This window comes from Heterodontus francisci, chromosome 12 (genome assembly GCF_036365525.1).
Source record: "Heterodontus francisci isolate sHetFra1 chromosome 12, sHetFra1.hap1, whole genome shotgun sequence".
NCBI classification, from domain to species: domain Eukaryota; kingdom Metazoa; phylum Chordata; class Chondrichthyes; order Heterodontiformes; family Heterodontidae; genus Heterodontus; species Heterodontus francisci.
The window spans coordinates 111594006-111620779 of NC_090382.1; the positions used below are offsets into that span (position 1 = coordinate 111594006).

The 26774-nt window shown below is 44.4% G+C and overlaps 1 protein-coding gene across 2 annotated transcripts in view; it reads left to right on the top strand.

Moving 5' to 3' along the window:
• Positions 1-26774, top strand: part of LOC137376076 (protocadherin gamma-C5-like) — a 187358-nt gene that overhangs the window by 91777 nt on the left and 68807 nt on the right. The window contains exon 4 of one of the 2 annotated variants that reach the window (XM_068044089.1): positions 1066-1153. The exons of the other annotated variant lie outside the window; for it this stretch is intronic. Coding sequence (XP_067900190.1) covers positions 1066-1106 — 41 coding nt within the window. The 3' untranslated portion in view covers positions 1107-1153. Of the gene's footprint in view, positions 1-1065; positions 1154-26774 lie in introns of those variants that run through there. 2 annotated transcript variants of the gene reach the window in all.

A 26774-nucleotide genomic window follows, 5' to 3' on the forward strand; every position in this document is an offset into this window, starting at 1 on the left:
GAACACAGAGATCTCGATAGTTATGGGACTGTAGGACTGGAGGAGTTTGCAGAGATAGGGAAGACGAGGCTAAGGAGAAATGTAAACACAAGGGTAAGACTTTTGAAAATGAGACGTTGGTGGATCGGGAACCAATGTAGGTCAGTGAGCACCGAGGTGATTGGTAAATAGAATTTGCTGTGAGTTAGATTATGTGCATCAGAGGTTTAGATGAACTCGCGTTTATGGAGAATGAAAGATGGAAGGCTGGCCAGGAAAGCTATTTTAAATAAAAACAAGAAATGCTGGAACCACTCAGCAGGTCTGGCAGCATCTGTGGAAAGATAAGCAGAGTTAACGTTTTGGGTCAGTGACCCTTCTTCGGAACTGACAAATATTAAAAATGTCACAGGTTATAAGCAAGTGAGGTGGGGGTGAGGCAAGAGATAACAAAGGAGAAGGTGCAGATTGGACAAGGCCACATAGCTGACCAAAAGGTCATGGAGCAAAGGCAAACAATATGTTAATGGTGTGTTGAAAGACAAAGCATTAGTACAGAATAGGTGTTAACGGACTGAATATTGAACAGCAGCAAGTGCTATTTTAAATAGCTGACAAAGAAATTTAATATGAATGTGCTATTTGTTCACATGGTAATATCACAGAACATAATTTGAAAGGCCTTGTACAAGAACGTTCGTCCATATCGCATAATCACCAATATTTTTGTAAATTTCTATCAACTTCTAAAAGATTTTAAAAATTACATGAATTTAGCAGCTGAAAGCATTAGCCAAAGCATTAGGGTTTAATGAATCAAAGTGTTAAAATATACCTTAATGCAAAGTACAATGCTAAAGATTGTTCATCATTTCTTACTTGCAAGCAAAAGTACAGCTAAATCCTCCACATTGTTGACTGAGATTGTCCTATGCCATTCCATAAACATCTGGTAGGATGACACTAAGACCTCCAGCAGGAAGAGGAATTTCCTGTTAAGAAAATTTTGTCTCTATGTACAGATTCTAGATTGAATCAGACTATTGGAAATATAAATGTCCCATTGTTCTCTCTTTATGCACATAGGCATTTTCCAGGAAACCCAGAAAATGGTCAAGAACCTTTAGCAAACAATTTTGAAGTTGTGAATGAGAGCAATGAACACATGCAGTTGGCCCATGAAAAAATATTGTATTCATTTTTATCTCTTTGAAAAAGGGATAACCTCATTAAACTTAAATGACTCTCCACTTTCAGAAATACTGTGATTCTTTCTTTGTGCAAGATAATTACTACTTCCTCTCTGCTTGTAGTTGCCTTTGCCCTTTCATGGAGGGAAAATTGAACAAAGTGATCATTCTCACTGCTTTCAGACAGCCTATGATTTCCCTTGAACTCAGAAAATAACTACCAAGTTCTTTGCATTCACATTAGCAAAAATTCAAATTTCATTTTAAATGCATTTTCATATTTGCACAGAGTGAATATGGTGAGGTATATTTTCCAGCTGGCAGTGTAGGTTGTGCAGGTGGGAACCAAGACTTTATGTGAGACTTTTATTTTAATATATGAATTGACTCTTGTTATTTATACATTGGTGCACATGCAATTTCCCATCACTTATGAAGGGATCCCACTGTGTGCTCGGCCAGACATCTGCAGTGGCTGTAAAGAAAAGCATCATGTGCTGAGATAGAGGCATTTTCATGATTTTTTCTTCTTTTTAAAACGCATTTTATTTAGCTATTTTTTGGCCTTTTTTTCTATTTTTCTCTTTTTTGGCTTTTTTTTGGTTCAGTCTTTTTTTTCCAAAATCAAAGGATCTTACAGCACAAAAGGATGACATTCAGCCCATCATGCCTTTGCTGGCTCTTTGAAACTGCTAGTAATTAGTCTCACTTCCTGTTCTTTCGCATTGCCCTGCAATTTTTTCCCTTTCAAGTTTACAATTCTCTTTTGAAATTTACTATTGAATCTGCTCCCACTATCCTTTCAGGCAATGCATTACTGATTCATGAAAACCTGCGATGTAAAATTTTTTCTCATTTCCATTTGGTATTTTTGCCAATTACCTTAAATCGTGTCCTCTCGTTTTCAATCCGTCTGCCATTCTTTTTTTATTTGTTTGTGGGATGTGGGCATCGCTGGCTAGGCCAGCATTAAAGCCCATCCCTAATTGCCCTTGATAAGTTGGTGGTGAGCTGCCTTCTTAAACTGCTGTGATCTTTGGGGTGTAGGTAGACCAACAGTGCTGTTAGGAAGAGAGTTCAAGGATTTTAACCCAGCGACAGTGAAGGAATGGCGATATAGTTGCAAGTCATGATGGTGTGCATTTCTCCATATTTACTGTATCAAAACCTATTATAATTTTAACACATCTATGAAATCTCCCCTTAAACTCCTCTGCTCGAAAGAGAACAATCCCAGCTTCTCTAGTCTCTCCACATAAATAAAGTCCTTCATTCGTAGTATCATTCTTGTAAATCTCTTTTGCACCTTCGCCAAGGCCTGGACATTCTTTCTAAAGTGTGGTGTCAAGAATTTGGTCAGAATGTTTCAGTGGAAACAATAACAATGGATTATTTTTTACCGTTCCCCAGGAACTCAACTGTAATTGAAGAGATTACGAGATTTCAACAACAGGAAAGTGGTAGAATAGTAGACATGAGAGAAGCAATTACAATTCGAACATTCCCTCCATCTCAGAGAACAACAAGCCACCTCAGGCACTTTACAGAGTCTGATATAAGTTGGCAGAACAACTTAAAATTAATAATGGGAATGCTTTGAAAGTGGCAAAATTGTCTTTTGAATTGAGAAAGAGGAAGGAAGGTATGTCAAGGAAACCAACAGGCACCAGAACGAGACTGCTTGCACTGCCATTTTTCCACTTACCATATGTCCAGCCTCCAGCACCCCTATGAGAATTGATTAGATGGGCTCCAGATCAGCACCAACTTAGTCAATGATTTGAAGGAATACCTGTTGCCAACTTCTAACAGGTGGCATGCAAGATCATTTGTGCCTGCAAAAGTTTCCTGGCATGCAATATCCAAATCTCTACCCTCCCTTCACCTAGTATTATGCCCAAAATATGCAGAAAATTCAAATAATTAAATAGGCCAGAAAATTCAACAGAGTTTGGCATTCTCATATCTGTTGAAATAAATTCCACTCCTTTCTGCTCCTTTTCTGTTGTTCTGCGGCCATCAAAGAAAACCTACTCTAATTAATGCACAATGGGTCCATCAGAATCTTAAAGAGAACAAAAAGTTGTTAGTGTTTAAGACCAAAAAACTCCGTATGAGCATTCGAAATAAATTCAATTTCCTGTGGTGGCACTTTTGTATCACAAATCAAGGGCTTTCAAATGGTATTTCCTAGAAAAATGTACGGGGCAAATTTTCGTGTTCCTGCACGTGGGCTATTAGATTCTTGGATGCAGCACAAACAGGAAAGTTGGGCGTGCAAGAGTGCACCTCCTTAAGGCACCCACCTGAGTATCTCCCAAACAATTTAAATAGACAGAGAATCAGGCATGCTCCATTATGGGCATTCATATGCCCTCACCCGACTTTCCTGTACGCACTGCACAAAAGCAATCTAAGCACCTCAGGAGCGAGAACAGGATATTCTGTCCCAGTGTCATGCAATGAAAACATTTATTATACAAAAATAATTATAGTTTACAAATTTAAGAAGCAAGACCTATTACATAGATTTTGATGTATTTGCAACAATAAACAACGTTAAAGATGTCAAACTTAGAGGTATTAGTAGAATCTTAATGGTTAAAATTTGCATGCCTTTCTGAAACTGACTGCTACAAACTGAATTATAGGGAATCAGAAGTAACTTGCAACAATTGTTGTCATTGGAAAATTAGTTAAGAACTGCTTTGTGATTTTTTTGTGTGTGGAAAATAATCCTTGAGGAGAACAATTACTGCTCGGCTGGTTATGTGCTGGGAGATTCATGAGATGTGTTGAAGTGGTTCGCTCCCGTAGAGCAAAGCACAGCCACTGTAGACAAGTTCCTCCCCCTTAAGGCAACACCAGTTTTTAATAACTGCATTGGAGCCTTTGAAGGAAACCAGAGCTCTTTCATGTTTCATCAGCTTTGAAGCAGTTCGAAATTTCATATGACTAGAGTTTATTATGTGAGTGAGCATTACATCAAATTTTATTTACGTAGACAAAGCAGTAAGTCTTCTATTAGTCACATTAAGAGACCAAGATACCCACTTCCTCCCCACACACGAATGGGCATCAGCCATATAATTGTAGCCCGATTACATTTTGTTAAAGTACAAAGTATGAAATAGTGGATATGTTTTTACCATTTGGCAAGAAATATTATTTCTGAGGTAATATTCCTTCCAAAAAAATTTAGGGCTGAATTTTATTGGCGTGCCGCCACTGAGCCCCCATGATATTTTGAGCGGGAGCTGATTTAAATGGAGGGGACAGAGTGGCCGCCTACGATGACGAAGAGGGGGCAGCCCCTCCGGACACAGCAATGGCATCTGGCGCAACCGCGCAGGCACGGTGCCATTTTTAAAGGACATCAAGCCGTTCAGGTTCAACGTAATCTTTTAAGGTGCCGGCGCCGAGAAATAACAAACAAAATGTCAGAAACACTTTCAATCCCCTTTCCAACCACCATCCCCCCTCCCCTCCACTGAGTTCTCAATTAATAAAATAATTTCATCCCCCCGAAAAAACAATATGTAAAATTGTGAACTTTAACCCACCCACCTTCAGAACATTTGACCATCCCCACAACCAATCGGAGTGGTTTATCCTACTTCTACACCCCTCCTGACCTGAAGATTTCACTGCTACCCCCCTCCCCACCAGTGTCATGCCTCGGAACTCTGACTGGCGATCCGAAGGCGCAGGACTTCCGTTTGGTGGCCATAATATCGGTGTGGGACAGCCGCCGGTACAAGGTGAGCTGATTTAAAATTTATTTCCATTCATTTCAATATCTAAATGAAGGCCATGCTGCTGAGCGGCAGGGGGACACACCGGTGTCAAGAGTCAAGGCGGGCTGCTCCCGCAAGTATTTTACGGGGCCCCCCGCCACGACCCCCGCATCGAGGGGCTCATAAAATGCAGCCCTTAAAAAGCAATAATTAAAGAAAGTACCGCATATAAGCAATTTGTATTCTCAAAGGGCAAATTTATAGGCCAAGTTTGGTTAAGGTAACCATGAAATTAATGGAAACTAAATGAAGTAAAAACAGTAAGTGCTGGAAATACTCAACAGGTCAGGCAGCATATATGGAGAGAGAAGCAGAGTTAACAAAGGAACATAGGAGCAGGAGTAGGCCATTCAGCCCATCGAGCCATTCAATATGATCATGGCTGATCATCCACTTCACTGCCTGTTTCCCACACTATCCTCATATCCCCTTATGTCATTTGTATTTAGAAGTCTGTCAATCTCTGCATTAAACATATTCAATGACTGAGCTTCCACAGCCCTCTGGGGTAGAGAATTCTAAAGATTCACAACCCTCGGAGTAAAGAAATTTCTCCTTATCTCCGTCTGAAGTGGCTTCCTTTTTATTTTGCAATTGTGTACCCTGGTTCTAGACTCCCCAACTAGGGGAACCATCTTAGCTGCATCTACCCTCTCTATCCCTTTAAGTATTTTGTAGGTTTCAATGAGATCACCTTTCATTCTTCGAAACTGTAGAGAATACAGGCCCAGTTTCCCCAATCTCTCTTCATACGACAGAACTGTCATCCCAGCAACAAGTCTGGTGAACCTTTGTTGCACTTCCTGTATGGCAATAATATCCTTCCTAAGGTAAGGGGACCAAAACTGCACACAGTACTTTAGGTGCAGTCTAACCAAGGTTCTATACAATTGAAGCAAGACTTCACTCCTCCTGTACTCAAATCCTCTTGCGATAAAGGCTAACATATCATTAGCCTTCTTAATTGCTTGCTGCACTTGCATGTTCACTTTCAGTGACTTATTGACAAGGACACCCAGGTTCCTTTGTACATTTCCACTTTCTAATCTCTTACCATTTAAGAAATACTCTGCACATCTGTTTCTCCTACCAATGTGGATAACCTCACATTTTTCCACATTATATTCCATCTGCCACATTCTTGCCCACTCACTAAGTTTGTCCAAATCCCCTTGAAGCCGCTTTGGCATCTTCCTCACAACATACATTCACACCTAGTTTTGTGTAATCCGTGAACTTGGAAATACTACCTTTGGCCCCCACATCCAAATCATTTATATATATTGTGAACAGCTGGGGCCCAAGCACTGATCCCTGTGGTACCCTACTAATCACAGCCTGCTAATGTGAGAATGACCCGTTTATTTATACTCTCTGCTTTCTGCCAGTTAACCAATCCTTAATCTATGCCAGTATATTACCTCCTGTCCCATGCGCTTTAATTTTGCTAACCAACCTTCCATGGGGAACTTTATCAAAAACCTTCTGTAAATCCAAATATACCACGTCCACTAGCTTCCCTTTATCAATTCTGTAAGTAACATCCTCAAAAAGCTCCAACAGGGTCATCAAACATGATTTCCCATTCATAAATCCATGTTGACTATGCCCAATCAGATCATTATTATCCAAGTGTCCATTTATCACATCCTTTAGAATAGATTCTTGCATTTTGCCAATGACTGATATAAAGCTAACAGGTCTGTAATTCCTTGTTTTCTTTCTCCCTGCCTTCGTAAATACCGGGGTGACATTTGTGATCTTCCAATCTGCAGGAACCACTCCAGAAAGTATAGAATTTTGGACGATAATCACCAAAGGATCCACTGGGCTGAATTTTACCTTAGGTGGAACCTGCTTCCACCTAGCCCAGGGATCCGTCCCACATTTTACGAGTCCCTGGGCTTTAATTGTCCCACCTCAGTGAGCTGCCGGCCAATCAGCGGGCAGGTAGCTTTTAGTCCCAGCAGCACCACCGGGAACGATGGTCACTGCTGGGAATGCAGCCCAGCCGATGACATGGAACCAGGAGGAAAGGTAAGTTGGGCATGCCTCACCAGGGGGATCGATCATGCCCTGGTGAGGCTAGGGTGGTCGTTTGGTGGGTGGGGGGGTGGTGACTTGTGTCCCAGTGATGGGTTGGGAGGTGGGGGTAGCCCTCAATTTGGCACCCTGTGCCCAACTGCCATTGCACCACCCCGGCGCTTGGAAAGGATGGAGGTTATCGCTGGGCAGCCTTTCACATCCCCAGAGCGCCCGTTTGCCACGGGTAAAATACCCGTGGAGGTGGGCGAGGGCCTTTAAGTGGCCGTTCAGTGGCCACTTAAGGGCCTTGATTGGCCTCGGGCGGGCGGGCCGATTTCCCCCCCCCCCCCCCACCACCCTGCCCGACCGCCGTAAAGTTGACTGGAGGTGGGAGCAGGCCTCCTGCTCAATTTTACACTGCCCCCTATCCAACCCGCTGGGGCAGCATAAAATTCAGCCTACTATCTCCATAGCTATCTCTTTCAAGCCTCTGGGATGTTGACTATCAGGTCTGTGACATTCCATCACGAAATTAAATGGATCTTGTTAGCTCCTGTTGTATTTCTCATGGACAAAGAAAGTTTCTCTCTTATAATTTGCCCTGATTTTCTGCCATTCTCTCTTCATTTATTTCTCCCAATCTTTCAGCAGATCCTTCTTTCTCATTATTTCTATTTGTCGTGTTCCAGCTGCATCGCTTTAACAAAGTGCTCAAGATTTCCTCCTTCCATGGAGGAGGGTTGGGACAGGACTTACACTCACAACTTTAACAGATTTCTCACTGAAGGCATAGTATTGGAGTAAGGACATCAATAGGTGCTTGCGACCACAATGAAGGGAAATGAGGCTGCAGCTCAGCCCTCCCACTCCAACCAACGAAGTAAGGAGCTTGCAGATGCTACTTCATCTTTTTTTTTTATTCATTCACGGGATGTGGCCGTCACTGGCTAGGCCAGCATTTATTGCCCATCCAAATTGCCCTTGAGAAGGTGTTGGTGAGCTGCCGCCTTGAACTGCTGCAGTTCGTGTCGAGTAGGTATAGCCACAGTGCTGTTGGAAGGGAGTTCCATGATTTTGACCCAGCGACAGTGAAGGAACGGCGATACAGTTCCAAGTCAGGATGGTGTGAGGCTTGGAGGGGAACTTGCGGGTGGTGGTGTTACCATGCATCTGCTGCCCTTGTTCTTCTCGGTGGTAGAGGTCACAGGTTTGGAAGGTGCTGTCTAAGGATCCTTGTTGCATTGCAGCAGTGGATCTTGTAGATGGTACACACTGCTGGCACTGTGCATTGGAGGTGGAGGGAGTGAATGTTTAATGTGGAATGGTGTGCCAATCAAGCGGGCTGCTTTGTCCTGGATGGTGTCGAGCTTCGTGAGTTAGAGCTACAACCATCCAGTCAAGTGGAAAGTATTCCATCACTCTCCTGCCTTGTGCCTTGTCGATGGTGGACAGGCTTTGGGGAGTCAGGAGGTGAGTTACTTGCCACCACAATTCCTAGCCTCTGATCTGCTCTTGTAGCCATGATATTTATATGGCTATTCTAGTTCCATTTCTGGTCAATGGTAACCCCCCAGGATGTTGATAGTGGGGGATTCAGTGATGGTAATGCCATTGAATGTCAAGGGGAGATGGTTAGATTCGCTCTTGTTGGAGATAGTCATTGCCTGGCACTTGTGTGGCACAAATGTTACTTGCCACTTATCAGCCCAAGCCTGAATATTGTCTACAAGGACTGCTTCAGTATCTGAGGATTCATGAATGGTCCTGAACATTGTGCAATTATCAGTGAACGTCCCCACTTCTGACCTTATGATTGAAGGAAAATCATTGATGAAGCAGCTGTAGATGGTTGGCCCTGGGACACTACCCTGGGAACTCCTGCAGTGATGTCCTGGAGATGAGATGATTGACCTCCAACAGCTGGAACCATCTTCCCTTGCGCTAGGCATGACTCCAACCAGTTGAGGATTTTCCCCCTCATTCCCATTGACTCCAGTTTTGCTCGGGTTCCTTGATTCCATACTTGGTCAAACGCTGCCTTGATGTTAAGAGCAGTCACTTTCACCTCACCTCTTGAGTTCAGCTCTTTTGTCCATGTTTGAACCAAGGCTGTAGTGAGGTCAGGAGCTGAGTGGCCCTGGCAGAACCCAAACTGAGCATCAGTGAGCAGGTTATTGCTAAGCAAGTGCCGCTTGATAGCACTGTCGACAACACTTTCCAACACTTTACTGATGATTGAGAGTAGACAGATGGGGCGGTAATTGGCCGGGTTGGATTTGTCCTGCTTTTTTTTTGTGTACAGGACATACCTGGGCAATTTTCCATGTTGCCGGGTAGATAGCAGTGTTGTAGCTGTACTGGAACAGCTTGGCTAGGGGTGTGGCAAGTTCTGGAGCGCAGGTCTTCAGTACTATTGCCGGAATGTTGTCACGGCCCATAGCCTTTGCAGTATCCAGTCCCTTCAGTCGTTTCTTGATATCACACAGAATGAATCGAATTGGCTGAAGGATGGCATCTGTGATGCTGGGGACTTCAGGAGGAGGCCAAGATGGATCATCCACTTGGCACTTCTGGCTAAAGATTGTTGCAAATGCTTCAGCCTTATCTTTTGCACTGATGTGCTGGGCTCCCCCATCATTGAGGATGGGGATATTTGAGGAGCCACCTCCTCCAGTTAGTTGTTTAATGGTCCACCACCATTCACGACTGGATGTGGCAGGACTGCAGAGCTTAGATCTGATCCATTGGTTATGGGATTGCTTAGCTCTGGTATATCGCATGCTGTTTATGCTGTTTGGAGCGCAAGTAGTCCTGTGTTGTACCTTCACCAGGTTGACACCTCATTTTGAGGTATGCTTAGTGCTGCATCTGGCATGCCCTCTTGCACTCTTCATTGTCTTCATTAAACCAGGGTTGATCCCCCAGCTTGCTGGTTATGGTAGTATGGTGGATATGCCGGGCCATGAGGTTACAGATTGTGGTTGAGTACAATTCTGCTGCTGCTGCTGGCCACAGCGCCTCATGGATGCCCAGTTTTGCGTTGCGAGATCTGTTCGAAATCTATCCCATTTAGTGGTACTGTCACACAATACAATGGAGGGTATCCTCAATTTGAAGACGTGACTTTGTCTCAACAAGGACTGTGCACTGGTCACTCCTTCCAGTACTGGCATGGACAGATGCATCTAAGACTGGTAGATTGGTGAGGTTGAGGTCAAGTATGTTTTTCCCTCTTGTTGGTTCCCTCTGTGACATTAGTGAACCAGATGGGTCCACCTGCCACAGACCCAGTCTAGCAGCTATGACCTTTAGGACTGGGCCAGCCCTGTCAGTAATGATGCTACCGAGCCCCTCTTGATGATGGACATTGAAGTCCCCCACCCAGTGTACATTCTGCCCTCTTGCCACCCTCAGTGCTTCCTCCATGTGGTTTTCAACATGGAGGAGTACTTATTCATCAGCTGAGTCGGAGTGGGTGGCTGTGGTGGTAGGTAGTAATCAGCAGGTGCTTTCCTTGCCCATGTTTGACCTGATGCCATGAGACTCCATGAGGTCGAGAGTCAATGTTGAGGACTCCCAGGGCAACTCCTTCCCGATTGTATACCACTGTGCTGCCACCTCGGCTGGGTCTGTCCTGCCGGTGGGACAGGATGGTGATGGTGGTGTCTGGGACACTGTAAGGTATGATTCCGTGAGTATGACTATGTCAGGCTGTTGCTTGACTAGTCTGTGGGACAGCTCTCCCAACTTTGGCACCAGCCCCCAGATGTTAGGAAGGAGGACTTTGCAGGGTTGACATGGTTGGGTCTGCCGTTGTTGTTTCCTGTGCCTAGGTCAATGCCAGTTGGTCCATTCGGTTTCATTCCTTATTGATTTTTTAGTAGTTTGATACAGCTAAGTGGCTTGTTCTGCCATTTCAGAGTCAACTAGATTGCTATGGGTCTGGAGTTACATGTAGGTCAGACCAAGTAAGGACAGCAGATTTCCTTCCATAGAGGACATTAGTGAACCAGATGGGTTTTTAACAACAATCGATAATGGCTTCATGGCCATCATTAGACTAGCTTTTAATTCCAGACTTATTAATTGAATTCAAATTCCACCTTCTGCTGTGCAGGGATTCAAACCCATATCCCCAGAGCAATACCCTGGATATCCGGGTTACTAGCCCAGTGACAATACCACTACACCACCACCTCCCTTTATTGGGAATTGCCACTCCATTGCTCTTGGTGGTTGGTGTATCCATCACGATCGTCATTGCAGTGGTAGGTTTTTCCACTCAAATTCCCTTGTTCAATCTGGCAGGATAGCAGAGGAAATTCCAGGTCTTTTGTTGTCAGCTCTGTACCTCTCTCTGCAGCTCTTCAGTTCATCCTCCCTAAAAATGCATTACCCCCCACCACCGCCCCCACCACTGCTTCATTCGACTTCAGCAAAAATGAAAATCAGAAGAGATGTATAATGGGCAGCTGATCTAATATCGCCCAATTATCAATATCGACAAAAGCCCCAAAGTTAAACACAGTGAGCTTGTTGAGCTCCCAACGTCGGGCTCTGTGCTGGGGGTGGGGAAAGATCACTCCGGCAGTGGCCTGCCATGGAGCCCGACACCAAGATTGCTGGGCCCGATCTTCCCAGCAGTGGTGAGGCTCCATGGCAGCACCCCCACTGCTCGGCAACAGGACCCAACTTTAAATTTTTAAATAAAGGATAGGTATACATTTACACACCTTTCCCAGTGATCTTGCTGGCTGTCTGCGATCTTCTGCCCGGCCACTGACACTTACAAACCTTCACTTTCCCATCCAGAGAAAGCTGGTGCCACCGAGGTGGGGAAGTGGGGAACTTAGGATTTTTTGTGAAGTGATGGGGGTGACGGGGGAATGGGGTCAACTCTGCATTTCTAGTCTGGGGTGGGGGGAAGGGGTGAATTCTGCACTTTATGCAGTTGGTGGGGAGAAAGGTCAGATATTAAATGTAAGTGTTTTGGTGGTGGGGGGTCACTGGGCCACCATTTATGTTCTTTGTATTGGGGAGGGGGTACGAGCCAGAAATCAATTTACAGTGTATTGGGGGGTGGGGTACGGGCTTCAACTCTGCAAGTCTGACAGTCCTTTAAAAATGGTGCGAGCGCCTGCCTGCGCAGAGGCAGCTGACACCATTGCCAGAGTTCCAGTGCCTGCCCCATCACGTGACTGGGGGGGGAGGTGGTGGTGTGTGGACCGCCCTGAATATGTAGATGAGCCGCCATACGCTAGATATACACTGCTAAAATTCAGCCCAGTGTCTTTGTAACATGCAGTGTGTTTTCATAATCAGGCTAGCTAGAGACAACACAAAACCTAACTTTTGTGTTCTTTCCTTACCACATGCCTCAACTCTGCAGCTTTTGTTTTGTTTTCGTCTTTTCTGACATATTTCCGCCCTGGGAACTTTAGTGTCCATGTGGTCGTTTCCCAGCTCAATTCATTGCTTCATCTTTTGAGGACAGTGATCTTTGGCCATGCTGATCTCTTGTTTCTAAATATTGCTTACATGTTTCTTCCAGATGACATCCAAAATTTCCCTTGGGTGGTATCTTCCAAAAAGTTGAACCATAATTTCTCTGCATTTTCCAAGATTCTGTTCGAAGTAATATACAGTCGTGTCAACTATATACTGACTTCATAAATTCTCCTCTTCATTTCTCCTTTCCTTCAGTGTGCTTTCTATTGTCCAGTGTATACAATATAACAGAAACATTAGTTTATTTCATTTGACAAGATTCCCTATTTCAACGTTGATTGTATTTTGCAGCTTTTAAAATATGCATGTGTGATTTCTTGTATTGTGGAATCTAAAGCAACAGCACGCACTCCGAGTGGGCCGTGTATATTCCGATTTCTCCATACTTTGAGAGCCATGTTCTGTCTTTGTATGGTAGCATTAGACAGGTCCATTTATTGAACATTTTTAATATCATTATAATCATTATAGCAGCTCAGCACAATATTACAAATATGAGTGTAACATGGGAAACAAAATGAATAAAGTAATCAGGACTATACTGCTGTTCCATAAGAAATAGGAGAAGGAGTAGACCATATGGCCCATCGAGCCTGCTTTGACATTCAGTATGATCATGGCTGATTTTGGGCTCCAACTCCACTTTCCCACTTACTTCCCATATCCCGTGATTCCCTGAGAGACCAACAATCTGTCTATCTCAGCCTTAAGTACATTCAATGATGGAGCATCCACAACACTCTGGGGTAGAGAATTGAAAAGATTCACAATCCTTTGAGTGAAGAAATTTCTCCTCATCTCAGTCCTAAATGATCAGTCCCTTATCCTGAAACTGTGCCCCCTTCTTCTACATTCCCCAGCCAGGGGAAATAACCTCTCAGTATCTAACCTGCCATGCCCATTCATAATCTTGACTGTTCCACCTCTCATTCTTCTAAACTCCAGGAGAATATAGACCCAATTTACTCAGCCTCGCATCATAGGACAACCCTGTCATCCCAAGGACCAATCTAGTGAACCTTCACTGTACTGCCTCCAATGCAAGTATATCCTTCCTTAAATATGGACCATATGAATGATATGACCATTTGAATTAGGAGCAGAGTAGGCCATTCAGTCCAACGCACCTACTCCGCCATTTAATAAGGTTATGGCTGATCTGTTTCTGTCTCGAATTCCACACTCCCATCTACCCCCGATAACCTTTGATTCCCTTGCCTACCAAGAATTTATCTACCTCCACCTTAAAAATATTCAATGACCGCGCTTCCACCACCTTCCGAGGCAGAGAATTCCAAAGTCGTACAACCCCCCGAGAGAAAACTTTTTCCTCGTCTCTGTCCTTAAAGGGCGACCCCAAATTTTCAAACAGTGCCCCCTAGTTCTAGACTCACCCACAAAAGGAAACATCCCCTCCACATTCACCCTATCAAGACCATTCAGGATCTTATATACTTCAATCAAGTCTCTTCTAAACTCCAATGAAAACAAGCCCAGTCGATCCAACCTTTCCTCATAAGACAAAATAAGATCATAAGATCAAAATTACACACTGTATTCCAGGTGTGGTCTCGCCAAAGCCCCATACAATTGTAGCAAGGCTTCTTCTTTCTTGTACTTCAATCCCCTTGCAATAGAGGCCAACATGCCAAATGCTTTTCTAATTGCTTGCTGTACCTGCGTGCTAACCTTTTGTTTTCCTTGTGCGAGTACACCCAAGTCTCTCTGAACATCAACATTTACTAGTTTCATGCCTTTAAAAAGTAATCTGCTTCTCTATTCCTACGACCAAAGTGAATAACCTCACACTTCTCCACATTGTATTCCATCTGCCACCTTGTTGCCCACTCACTTAACCTGTCTATATTTCTTTGCAACCTCTTTGTGTCTGCCTCACAACTTGCATTCCCAGCTAGCTTGGACATACAACAAAAATAGGCTTTAACACTCCTTGCTTTTTAATCCCATAATGACATTGTGCTCCCAATATTTTCATACTGAAAAATCCCTATGTATTGCTGATAATGTCATGAGATTGAAACTCAGAAAGGTAATGAGAATCGATGAGTGCTGGTTCTATAGGATGGAAACACTAACGCCTCAGGGAATGGGGGAAGATATGGGTTAGTGCATGAGTTGGGGATTTCCTTTTTAAGGCTGAGATAGACAGATTTTTGGTCTCTCAGAGAATCAAGGGATATGGAGAGCGGATGGGAAAGTGGAGTTGGAGCCCAAGATCAGGCATGATCATATTGAATGGCGGAGCAGGCTCAATGGGCGCTGCTGAAGGGGTGATCTGTACCCCTGGTATCGATCTGCCCTTTTCTTGTATATTACTCCTGGGATATTGGAGCCTTCCCACTTTGACAGATTTTCCATGCTTCCCCTCCCCTCTGCGATTCAATGATAACAATTCACACTTTTCTGAATCTCAGATAAATTTCATGTTTCTTTCTTTTCTCTCATTATTACCATCTTTTGTCTTGCACCATCATCACTTCTGCCATTTAATCATCTTTTATCTCAACTTAATCACAGACCTCTCTCTTTTTCTTTCTGCCTCCTTCACCCTCGCTCTTTCGCCATATCTAACATGCCCAGTTCTGATGAAAGGTTATTGACCTTAAATGTTAACATGCGCCACAGGCACTGTCGAACCTATTGTTTATTTATGGCATTTTCTCTTTTAATTTTCAGATTTCTCACAACTGCAGTAATTTTGCTTTTTGCAAGTTTCTTCAAATCTATGCCTGTCAAAATCCCTAAGGGCTGCTTTGCACAGCTGCAGCTTTCAAGTTTTCTGTGGGGTCAGCAAGTTACACAGTTTCTACACTCAAGTTACAGCAGAGTTACACCGAGAATATTTAAACTGATTTACATGAGGAAACTTGAGTACAACCCACCTGCTGATGAAAGCAATAGCTTATGAATGCAACTGCAACAAAAGTTGCACGTATTCAAACAAAATTGATACTGAGCTACATAAAGTATGAAAGATAGATTACAAAATTTTGGTTAAAGAAGTGAGTGCCTTAAAGAAGGAGAGAGTGGTAGAGAGGCAGAGTGGGTTAAGAAGTGAATTCCAGAGTTAAGGCCGAGGCAGCTGAAGGTATGACCACCAATGGTGGAACAATGAAAATCAGGAATTGCAAAAGGTGATAATTGGAGGCTTGCCTGCTGTGTAACTGACATTGAGCAAATTCAAGGCTAATGGCCTTGATTCTATTGGGAGGGGGCGGGAATAGTGCACACAAGCCCCAAAGTGGGTTATGCACCACAAACATCAGAGACATTTGATTTTAAGGAATAAGCCTTGTCCAGGAAATGATGTCCAAACTCAGCCAGATCCGTTTTTTTTTTAATTCATTCATGGGATGTGAGCGACACTGGCCAGGCCAGCATTTATTGCCCATCCCTAATTGCCCTTGAGAAGGTGGTGGTGAGCTGCCTTCTTGAACCACTGCAGTCCATTTGGGGTAGGTATACCCACAGTGCTGTTAGGAAGGGAGTTCCAGGATTTTGACCCAGCGACAGTGAAGGAACGGCGATATAGTTCCAAGTCAGGATGGTGTGTGACTTGGAGGGGAACTTGCAGGTGGTGGTGTTCCCATGTATTTGCTGCCCTTGTCCTTCTAGTTGGTAGAGGTCGCGGGTTTGGAAGGTGCTGTCTGAGGAGCCTTGATGCATTGCTGCAGTGCATCTTGTAGATGGTACACACTGCTGCCACTGTGCGTCGGTGGTGGAGGGAGTGAATATTTGTATATGGGGTGCCAATCGAGTGGGCAACTTTGTCCTGGATGGTGTCGAGCTTCTTGAGTGTTGTTGGAGCTGCACCCATCCAGGCAAGTAGAGAGTATTCCATCACACTCCTGACTTGTGCCTTGTAGATGGTGGACAGGCTTTGGGGAGTCAAGAGGTGAGTTACTCACCTCAGGATTCCTAGCCTCTGACCTGCTCTTGTAGCCACGGTATTTATTCAGTTTCTGGTCAATGGTAGCCCCTAGGATGTTGATAGTGGGCGATTCAGCGATGGTAATGCTGTTGAATGTCAAGGGGAGATGGTTAGATTCTCTCTTGTTGGAGATGGTCATTGCCTGGCACTTGTGTGGCGCGAATGTTACTTGCCACTTATCAGCCCAAGCCTGGATATTGTCCAGGTTTTGCTGCATTTCTACACGGACTACCCTTCCTGAGCAGCTGGTTGGAGTGGGAATTGGGGTAGCAAGCAACCACAGTCGAGGATCACAGGGAACAGTCCCCTATAGTCAGATAAGGGTTAAAGCGAGGAGGTGGGGTGATGGGGATGGTGAATGAGGGCCTGGGGAGAAAACCCTGGGCAATACAAGAACACAAGGAATAGGAGCATAAATGGACCAGATGGCCCATCAAGCCTGCTCCACCGTTCAGTACTATCATGACTGATCTTGGGCTTCAATTCCACTTTCCTGCACACTCCTCATATCCCTTGATTCCCTGTGAGACCAAAAATCTATCTATCCCAGCCTTAAATGTATTCAATGATCGAGCATCCACAACCCTCTGGGGTAGAGAATTCCAAAGATTCACAACCCTTTGAGTGTAGTAATTTCTCTTCATCTCAGTCCTGAATGATTGACCCCTTATCCTGAGATAAGACCTCTGTCTTCTAGATTCCCTGACCCTCAGAAACAATCTCTCAGCTTCTGTCATATCAAGCCCTTTCAGAATCTTGTAGGTCTCCACTAAATAGCCTCTCATCTTTCCAAACTTCAGAGAATATAGGCCAATTTACTCAGCCTCTCATCATAGGACAACCCCGCATCCCAGGGACCAATTTAGTAAATCTTCGCTGCACCATCTCCAGTGCAAGTATATCCTTTCTTAAATGTGGAGATCAAACTTCACACAGTATTCCAGGTGCAGTGTCACCAAAGCCCAATACAATTTTAGCAAGACTTCTTTATTCCTGTACTCCAATCCCCTTGCAATAAAGACCAACATGCCATTTGCCTTCCTAATAGCTGCACCTGCATGTTAACTTTGTGTGTTCCTTGTACGAATACCCCCAAGTCTCTCTGAACATCAGCACTTACCAGTTTATCACCTTTTAAAAAATATTCTGCTTTTCTATTTATAATAACCAAAGTGAACAACTTCACACTTCCCTACATTATACTCCACTTGCCATCTTGTTGCCCATTCACTTAACCTGTCTATATCTCTTTGCAGCCTCTCTATAATCTTCCCCACAGCTTACCTTACCACCGAGTTTTGTATCATGAGCAAACTTAGATACATTACTCTCTGTGTCATCATCAAAGTCATTAATATAGAGTGTAAATACCTGAGGCCCCAGCACTGATCCTTGCGTAACCCCACTATTCACTGCCTGCCAACATGAAAATGCCCCATTTATGCCCACTCTCTGCTTTCTGCCTCTGTCTTACCAATCCTCTATCCACGCAAGGGCAAGGGAAGTTCATGCTTTTCTTGTAAGACCCTGAGGAGCACTGCTGCTCTTTCGGGCCACAAGGAAACTTGAAACAAACTTACCTGCCTGGGTCTCTTCTGGCTTACATCTCATCACCTGGTAGCTTTGGGCTGACTGGGATACCGTCACTGCTCCCCTGCTCAGGCCTCTGACTAAATTTGCAGTCGGGTCTCTGTAATATCATCGAGAGTCAATCTGCAGATTTAAAAAGGGAACATACTACCTTCATGAGAGTGTTCTGCTCGCTTCTTCAAAGGAAAGGTTACCATTAAGACATGGTGGGAATATAGTAGGTTAGTGGGTAAGTGGATGCCCTGATATTAACTGCTCCTGCCCAATTTCTGCCATGTGTAGTTAATATCATGGTCTACCATTTCTAATATTTGGAACTGATGATAGACTATTATGAAGTACTTGACTTTAATTCCAAAGACCAATATGCTTAGAAAAGATTTGAGAAAGCTTTACTTAATGATATAGAATTAACTACATCAACAACTTGCATTTTGATAGCACCTTTCATGTAGTAAAACATCCCCAGGCTCTTCCCAGGAGAATTATCAAACTAAATTTGGCAGCGAGCCAATAAAGAGATATTAGGGCAGATGATGAAAAGCTTGAACAATAATTTTTGTTCCAAAGAGCATATTACAGGATCTTCTTTGGCCTCCTTGTCTCGGGAGACAATGGGTAAGCACCTAGAGGTGGTCAGTGGTTTGTGGAGCAGTGCCTGGAGTGGCTATAAAGGCCAATGCTAGAGTGACAGACTCTTCCACAGGCGCTGCAGATAAAATTGGTTGTCGGGGCTGTTAAACAGTTGGCTCTCTCCTTGCACTTCTGTCTTTTTTCCTGCCAACTGCTAAGTCTCTTCGACTCGTCACTCTTTAGCCCCGCCTTTATGGCTGTCCGCCAGCTCTGGCGATCACTGGCAGCTGACTCCCACGACTTGTGGTCAGTGTCACAGGACTTCATGTCGCGTTTGTAGACGTCTTTAAAGCAAAGACATGGACGGCCGGTGGGTCTGATACCAGTGACGAGCTCGCTGTACAATGTGTCCTTGGGGATCCTGCCATCTTCCATGCGGCTCACATGGCCAAGCAATCTCAAGCGCCACTAGCTCAGTAGGGTGTATACGCTGGGGATGTTGGCTGCCTCGAGGACTTCTGCGTTGGAGATACAGCCCTGCCACCTGATGCAAAGGATTCTCCAGAGGCAGCGAAGATGGAATGAGTTGAGACGTCGCTCTTGGCTGACCTACATTGTCCAGGCCTCACTGCCGTAGGGAAAGATACTGAGGCTTGGAACACTCGGACTTTTGTGTTCCTTGTCAGCGCTCCATTTTCCCACACTGTCTTGGCCAGTCTGGACATAGCAGCGGACGCCTGTCCCATGCCCTTGTTGATTTCTGCATCGAGAGACAGGTTACTGGTGAACCTGCCTAGGCAGGTGAACTCTTGAACCACTTCCAGAGCGTGGTCGCCGATATTGATGGATGGAGCATTTCTGACGTCCTGTCCCATGATGTTAGTTTTCTTGAGGCTGATGGTTCAACCAAATTCATTGCAGGCAGCTGCAATCCTGTTGATGAGTCTCTGCAGACATTCTTCTGTGTGGGATGTTAATGCAGCATCGTCAGCAAAGATGAGTTCCCTGATGAGGACCTTCCGTACTTTGGTCTTCACTCTAAGACGGGCAAGGTTGAACAACCTGCCATCTGATCTTGTGTGGAGGAAAATTCCTCCTTCTGAAGACTTGAACGCATGTGACAGCAGCAGTGAGAAGAAGACTCCAAACAGTGTAGATGCGAGAACACAGCCCTGTTTCATGTCACTCAGGATAGGAAAGGGGTCTGATGAGGCACCGCTATGCTGAATTGTGCCTTTCATATTGTCATGGAATGAGGTGATGATACTTAGTAGCTTTGGTGGACATCTGATCTTGGCTAGTCGTCTGAAGAGACCATGTCTGCTGACGAGGTCAAAGGCTTTGGTGGGATCTATGAAAGCAATGTAGAGGGGCATCTGTTGTTTGCGGCACTTCTCCTGTATCTGGCGGAGAGTGAACAGCATGTCAATGGTGTATCTCTCTGTTTGAAAGCTGCACCGTGCCTCAGGGTAGACACGCTCCCGCAGCTTCTGGAGTCTTTTTAAAACGACTCGAGCGAAGACTTTCACCACTATGCTGAGCAGGGAGATTCCATGGTAGTTGTTGCAGTCACTGCGGGCACCCTTGCTCTTCTAGAGGGTGGTGATATTGGCATCGCGCATGTCCTGTGGTACTGCTCCCTCATCCCAGCACAGGCAAAGCAGTTTATGGAGTGCTGAGAGTGTAGCAGGCTTTGCAGTCTTGATTATTTCAGGGGATTTTCCACTGGCTAGAGAATCAATGGCATCACTGAGTTCCAATTTTGTTGGCTGTTTGTCCAGCTCATCCACGACTGGCAGAGACTGGGCTGCATTGAGGACGGTATGCGTGACAAAATTTTCCCTGGAGTACAGTTCTAGTTAGTGCTCCACCCAGCAGTCCATTTGCATGCATTGGTCAGTGATCGTGTCCCCTGGTTTAGACTTGAGGGGGGGTGATCTTCTTGATGGTTGGCCCAAAAGCCCTCTTAATGCCATGATGTTTCCGGTGTCGGAGGCCAGCTGAATATGGAAGAGGGATAAAGAGGTGGAGATTTTAAGGAGGGAATTTTAGAGCCTGGGACCTTGGAAGCTGAAGGCACGGCTGCCAATTGTGGAGCTATTAAAATTGGGCATGTTCCAGAAGCCAGAATTGGAGGAGAGCAGATATCTTGGAGGGCTGAATCCTTGGAGAGATTTGAAAACAGGGATGCAAATTTTAAAAACAAGGTGTTGCTTAACCTGGAGACAATTTAGGTCAGTAGTCACGGGGTGATGGGTGAAGGGGAGTTGGTGCAAGTTAGGACACAGGCAGCAGAGTTCTAGTTTTCCTCAAGTTTACAGAGGGTAGAAAGTGGAATGCTGGCCAGATTTGAAATAGTCAAAGCTAGAGATAATAAAGATATGGATGAGGGTCTTTGCAGCAGATGAGCTGAGGCAAGGTGAAGTCAGGGGATGTTACTGTGGTGGAAATATGCAATATTAGTGGTGGCACAGATATGTGGTTGGAACCAAGGTTGTGAACCGTGTGGTTCATCTTCAGGCTGTTGCCAGGGAGAGGGATGGAGTTGCCGACTATGGGTTTGTGGCAGGCACAGCAGATAATGAATTTGGTCTTCCCAGTATTTAGTTTAGTTTAGTTTAGTTTAGAGATACAGCACTGAAACAGGCCCTTCGGCCCACCGAGTCTGTGCCGACCATCAACCACCCATTTATACTAATCCTACACTAATCCCATATTCCTACCACATCCCCACCTGTCCCTATATATTTCCCTACCACCTACCTATACTAGGGGCAATTTATAATGGCCAATTAACCTATCAACCTGCAAGTCTTTGGCATTTAGTTGGAGGAAACTTTTGCACATCTATTACTCAATGTCTGACAGCAGTGTGACAATATAGAGAGAGTGGAGGAGTCAAGAGAGGTGGTGGTGAGGTAGAGCTGGTGTCATCAACGTATATGTGGAAACTGACACTGTATTTTCAGATGATGTTGCCAAGTGGCAGTATGTAGATGAGAAATGAGGGGGGAACGCAAGATAAATCCTTGGGGGACACCAGAGGTAGTAATGGGGGAGCAGGAAAAGACACATTGTCGGTAATTCTCTGGCTACAACTGGATAGATCAGAATGGAACCACAGAAGTGCAGTCTTGCCCAGCTGGGTGACTGTGGGAAAGATGGGCATGGATTTGGGAGGTGACAGTACATTCAAGGACTTTGGAGAGGAAAGGGAGTTTGGAGATGGGGCAGTAGCTTTCAAGGACAGAGAAGTCAAGGAACTTTTTCTGAGGAGATGTGATGACAGGAGATTTGAAGGAGAAGGGAACGGTACCCGAGGAGAGAGAACCGTAAACAATAGCGGCTAACATGGGAACCAGGAAGCAAATAAAAACAGAAAATGCTGGAAATGCTCAGCAGGTCTGGCAAAATCCATGGAGAGAGAAACAGAGTTAATTTTTCAGATTCGTGAGCTCTCATCAGAACATTGCATGGAAAGTTGGGTGGTCAACAGCTTAGTGGGAATAGAGTCGAGGGAGCAGGAGGTGGGTTTCATGGACAAAATGAGCTTGAGTGGACATAAGGGGAGATCGAAGAGAAACTAGAGAAAGATGCAGCTTCAGGGTTAGGGCAGGGGAGAACCTTAAAGGACATTTGGCTCGGTGAGCTAGGGGAGGGAGGGAAGTGGCAGAGACAGCTGATCAGATGGACTCAGTCTTAGTGACAAAGGAGTTTGTGAGCTACTCACATTTGTTGTTGAGGCTGAGGGTGGAGGAGACTGGAAGAGTGGTTTAAGAAGATGGTTTGCAGTAGATGAAAGAAGTCATGGTTTATCTTTATATTCCAGGATGATCCTGAAATAGTGTGCCATTTTGGCAGACAAGATCAGGAGCCGATTTTGCTTTGTATGATCCAGTCAGATCTGGTAGTAAATGGCCAAACCAGTTGACCTCCATATCCATTCAAGTCTCCAGCCCTTGGACTTAAGGGAGGGGAGATGAGTACAGTATCAGGAGGAGCGACGAAGCGAGAGCAATGGCTTTAATGGGGACCAGGGCATCCAAGGAGAAGGTATTGTTAGGCAACTCCCCCACCTCCCAAGATTGAGGCATGCATGATTTCACCACATGAACATTAAAACTTAAAATTGCAAGCCCCTGGCTGGAAGGACATTTGCATAGTACCAGATGGTGTTGAAACAAAGAAACCAGTCCCCATCCCAATACACAGATGAGACCTGGTCAAACCAGTCAGGTGACCACTTGCTGGCCAACTAGGGGAGTTTTAAACTGGAAAAGCAGAATTTGAACTCAGAACACCGTGTGCTCCTGGAACTGAAGCAAGGATTACCTCCTCTCCTGTCTGCCTGCTCATCTCTCAGGGAACTGAATCTTGTGAAGACACGTGAACCCCAAAGAGAGAAAAGTTTCCTGCGTGAACAAGTTTAAGCAGATTACTGGGCCCCAACGAAATTCAAAAATTACCTACAAAAGGACTATACCGTGAGCAAAGCATGGTAACAAGATATTGCCTCAAACTGTTCCACTTTATCTTTTCTATCCCTATCTGCATGTGTATATCACATGTGCATGCTAGTGCGGGTGCGTCATATATCCGAAGGTGTGAAACATATTCAAGTTTAAGTAAGTTTAGTAAATTTCACTTTTCTTCTTCAAACCAAAGAAAGCCTGTTTGTGCTCATTTCTTTGATTTATAATTGGAAAGCTGTGAACAAGAATTGACAAAGGGGGAGCTCAAAAAAAAAAGTGCATCTAAAATTAAAACCTGTTACAATAAGACCAGGTAAAGACACCAAAAGACCCCGAGGCACATTTCTCACCTGGTTGTAACAGTATGGTTTAGTAGATAAGAAGCTTCAGAAATGTTACGGTAAACCAAAGGCCAGACAGTTGGGATTTTGAAAGTGTCATTGTAGATGAGTTGAGAAAGAACTTTTCCTACCTCATTAGGAAAGCAATCTATTAGATTAAAATAAAATATTACACCACATTATTCTCACATTCTGTGAAAAGGTGTAACTTAATATTTGCTAAGCTTTTGTTATAAAGATTTAGGTTCATTAAAGTGTGATAAGTGGTACGAATTGAACTATTGAGTTTCTTTACATGAGTAGAGCTGGAAAAATGTAAAGCAGAGAATAGCCCTATAAAGGAATTCAAATCACAATAGTGAATAGAAAAAAAAACAAATTGAGAAGATTAAATATTCTGCTTAGAACAATAGTTTGTAAATTAATCAAACAGTTTTTAATCCTATAATTTTCACTAATACAACAGTATGCATTTAGTTAGTGCCCTTAACACCATAAAGCATCCCGGGATGCTTCATTGGGGCATTATCACACAATATTGAACACTGAGCCACATAAGGAGACGTTAGGACCAAGTGGCCAAAAACTTGGTCAAAGAAGTAAAATTTAAGAATCATCTTAAAGGAGGAGATGAAGGGAGGGATATGAAAGGAATTTGTTTTTCATATCTTTTTTTCTTTTTCCACCTTGAATTTTCTCCCCTTCTCTGTAAAAGGTGTTTTCTTTTATATGAGGGTACACTTTTATAGACAGATTGGGCTTCAAAGTTGGAACTTTCCTCATCAGTTGCATGCCAGGCTGTTCATTATTAATGGATTAAATTAGATATGATAGTGCACTCATCTCCCGTTCTCTAAGGGTTAGATTATGAGGAGAGATTATAGGCTTGTATTCCCTGAAATATAGAAGGTTTGATTGAGATTTTCAGGATTTTGAAAGGAACTAATAAGGATAAGATAGAGATAATGGGGGAGTCTGGGACAAAGGGCCCTTTACAATCTGAGACAGGCCATTCAGGAAAGAAGTTAGAAAACACTTCTTCATGGAAAGAGTGGTATAGGTATGAAGCACTGTTGCCCAATAAGCAGCAGATGACAGCTCAATTTAGTAATTTTCAAATCTGAGAACAATAGATTTTTGCTAGCCAAAAGTATAAGCAATATGCAGCCACAGCAGGTTTTAGATACAGAGCAGCCAAGATCTCATTTAATCATGGAGCAGGCTCAAGGGGCTGAATACCTATTCCTGTTCCTTTGTTCCGATCTGCATGTTTTCCGATTATATTATCTCTAAAATATTGGTCTTGGGCAGTGCTGCAAAAGGGGCAGTTGCACCTGTTTTATACTTTGCTGGATTTTCTTTTCCAATGTTCATTTAGTGTGACTTCCCAAATTTCATTTCACCCCCATTTTCTCAAAATAAAATAGCAATGATATTTGAACTCAGATATACTTTTGTGAAGTTGAAATCTTTACTTATTGTTTCAGGCATGCTTCAAAATCTTTCTTTGGAATAGTTGACAGTTTTTATCATCATGCATTGCCTGATGTCAGCTTCAAATCTCCTGCCTTAAAGCATCTTGCTGTCCTACACTTCTCCTCTACTGTGATCTTCTCCCTTTCAACTGAAATCAATTTGAAACCTTTTCATATCTTTTTATTCATCATTGCTGCCACTGCCTCTTTACCTTGCTCCAAATGTTATAGGCAAAGTGCATTCCTCTGAACAGGATAGATCAAAACCAGGGCTTAAGTATTGCATAGAATCATTCACCACAGCTGGAGGCCATTTGGTCCTTCGTGTCTGAGCAATACAATTAGTCCTACACCCCTTCTGTTTGCCCATAGTCCTGCAATTGTTTCCCCTTCAAGTATATATTCAATTCCATTTTGAAAGTTACTATTGAATTTGCTTCCATCTCCCTTTCAGGCAATGCATTTCATCTCATAGCAATTCCCTGTGTTAAAAAAAACTCCTCAGCCAAGATTTTATGCTTGCGACGGAGGTCTCGACGTCAGGAAAAAGCGACGCTGAAAACCTCACGTTACCTCTTCTCTGGAAGGGCAGCCAAATCTGCAGCCAGTCAGGCACTCAAGTGGACAGTGGCAGGCCTTCCACAGGATCAAGGACCCCCATCTCCGGAGTTCCACCTTTGGAGAGCTGCCAGCCAACCAAAGGCTGGCAACTCTTCCACTGAGCAGCGCCACCGCAGAGGCAGTGGCTGCTGCCAGATGAGCACCTACAGGAGGCCCAGGAGCGGCGCTGGACCCAGGCCACAGTTAGGTCAGGGCAGGAATGGTCCTCCGGGGTAGGGGTCGCAGGGGAGGGGGTCACTAGCAAGGGTGGGGGGGGGGTGGTGACTCTCAGTGGGCCATCCCCTTTCCAATGGTGGGTCCCTCATTCAGGCATTCTGGAGCTGGGAAGCAGCCCACACATTTTTTGTGCCATGCTTCCTGTGCGCGACAGGGCCGCCCGCTGCGCGGCAAATTGCGGCTGCGGTGGGATGAGCCCCTTAATATGGGAATTAATTTCCCAGTTAAGCACCTCAATTGGCTCGAGAGCGGCCTTCCCGTCCCGGACTAAATTTTGGCGGAGGTGGAACCCTCCCACCCAATTTTATGCTCTCCCTGCCTCCAAACCCACAGCAGGTGAGAACATAAAATTCCCCTCATCTCCGCTCTGGTTCCTTTTCCAATACCTCACATTTGTTTCCTCTAGTTGATGACACTCCTGCCAGTGGAAATAATTTCTCCCTATTTACTCTATCAGAACCCATTATTGGACAGTTCCAGTAATTCAGGAGTTCCCTGTGAATCTTATCTCCTTCTGCTGCACCTGCGAATTGTCACCTACTTCGCTCTTTCCACTGTGTCCTTAACTGTTTACTGATGCCTTGAGGATGACTATATAAATTTCTTGGGTGGAGGACAGGGATTGAAGCAGTCCTGAACCAAATGGAAGTCCAGGGTCTGTGACACATGTATGCCAGGGAGGCTAACAGTTAATAAAGCTGGTTTGCAACTGTGGCATACAGCTCAGAAGGTTGCTGGATGGATTCCCAGCCTCCACTAAGTTAGCTGATCTCAGCCAAGGTGACATATAGTGCATTGCAATTGATTTTAATACCCCTGTGCTATTCAGAGGAAAGGTAGGTAAGTTTTCTACACTTCTTTACTATCCAGCAACCCCTGCTTATTGGGGCTTAACACCTCCAGGACAGAATGAAGGAGAAAAAGGCAGCATGGGGTGGGGGTGGGGGTTGGGGGGGGGTGCGGATTCATTCTTAGTGTGATGTGGCTATTATCCATCTGAGTTTGTTGGGCTACTGATAGGGAGATTCCAACAAA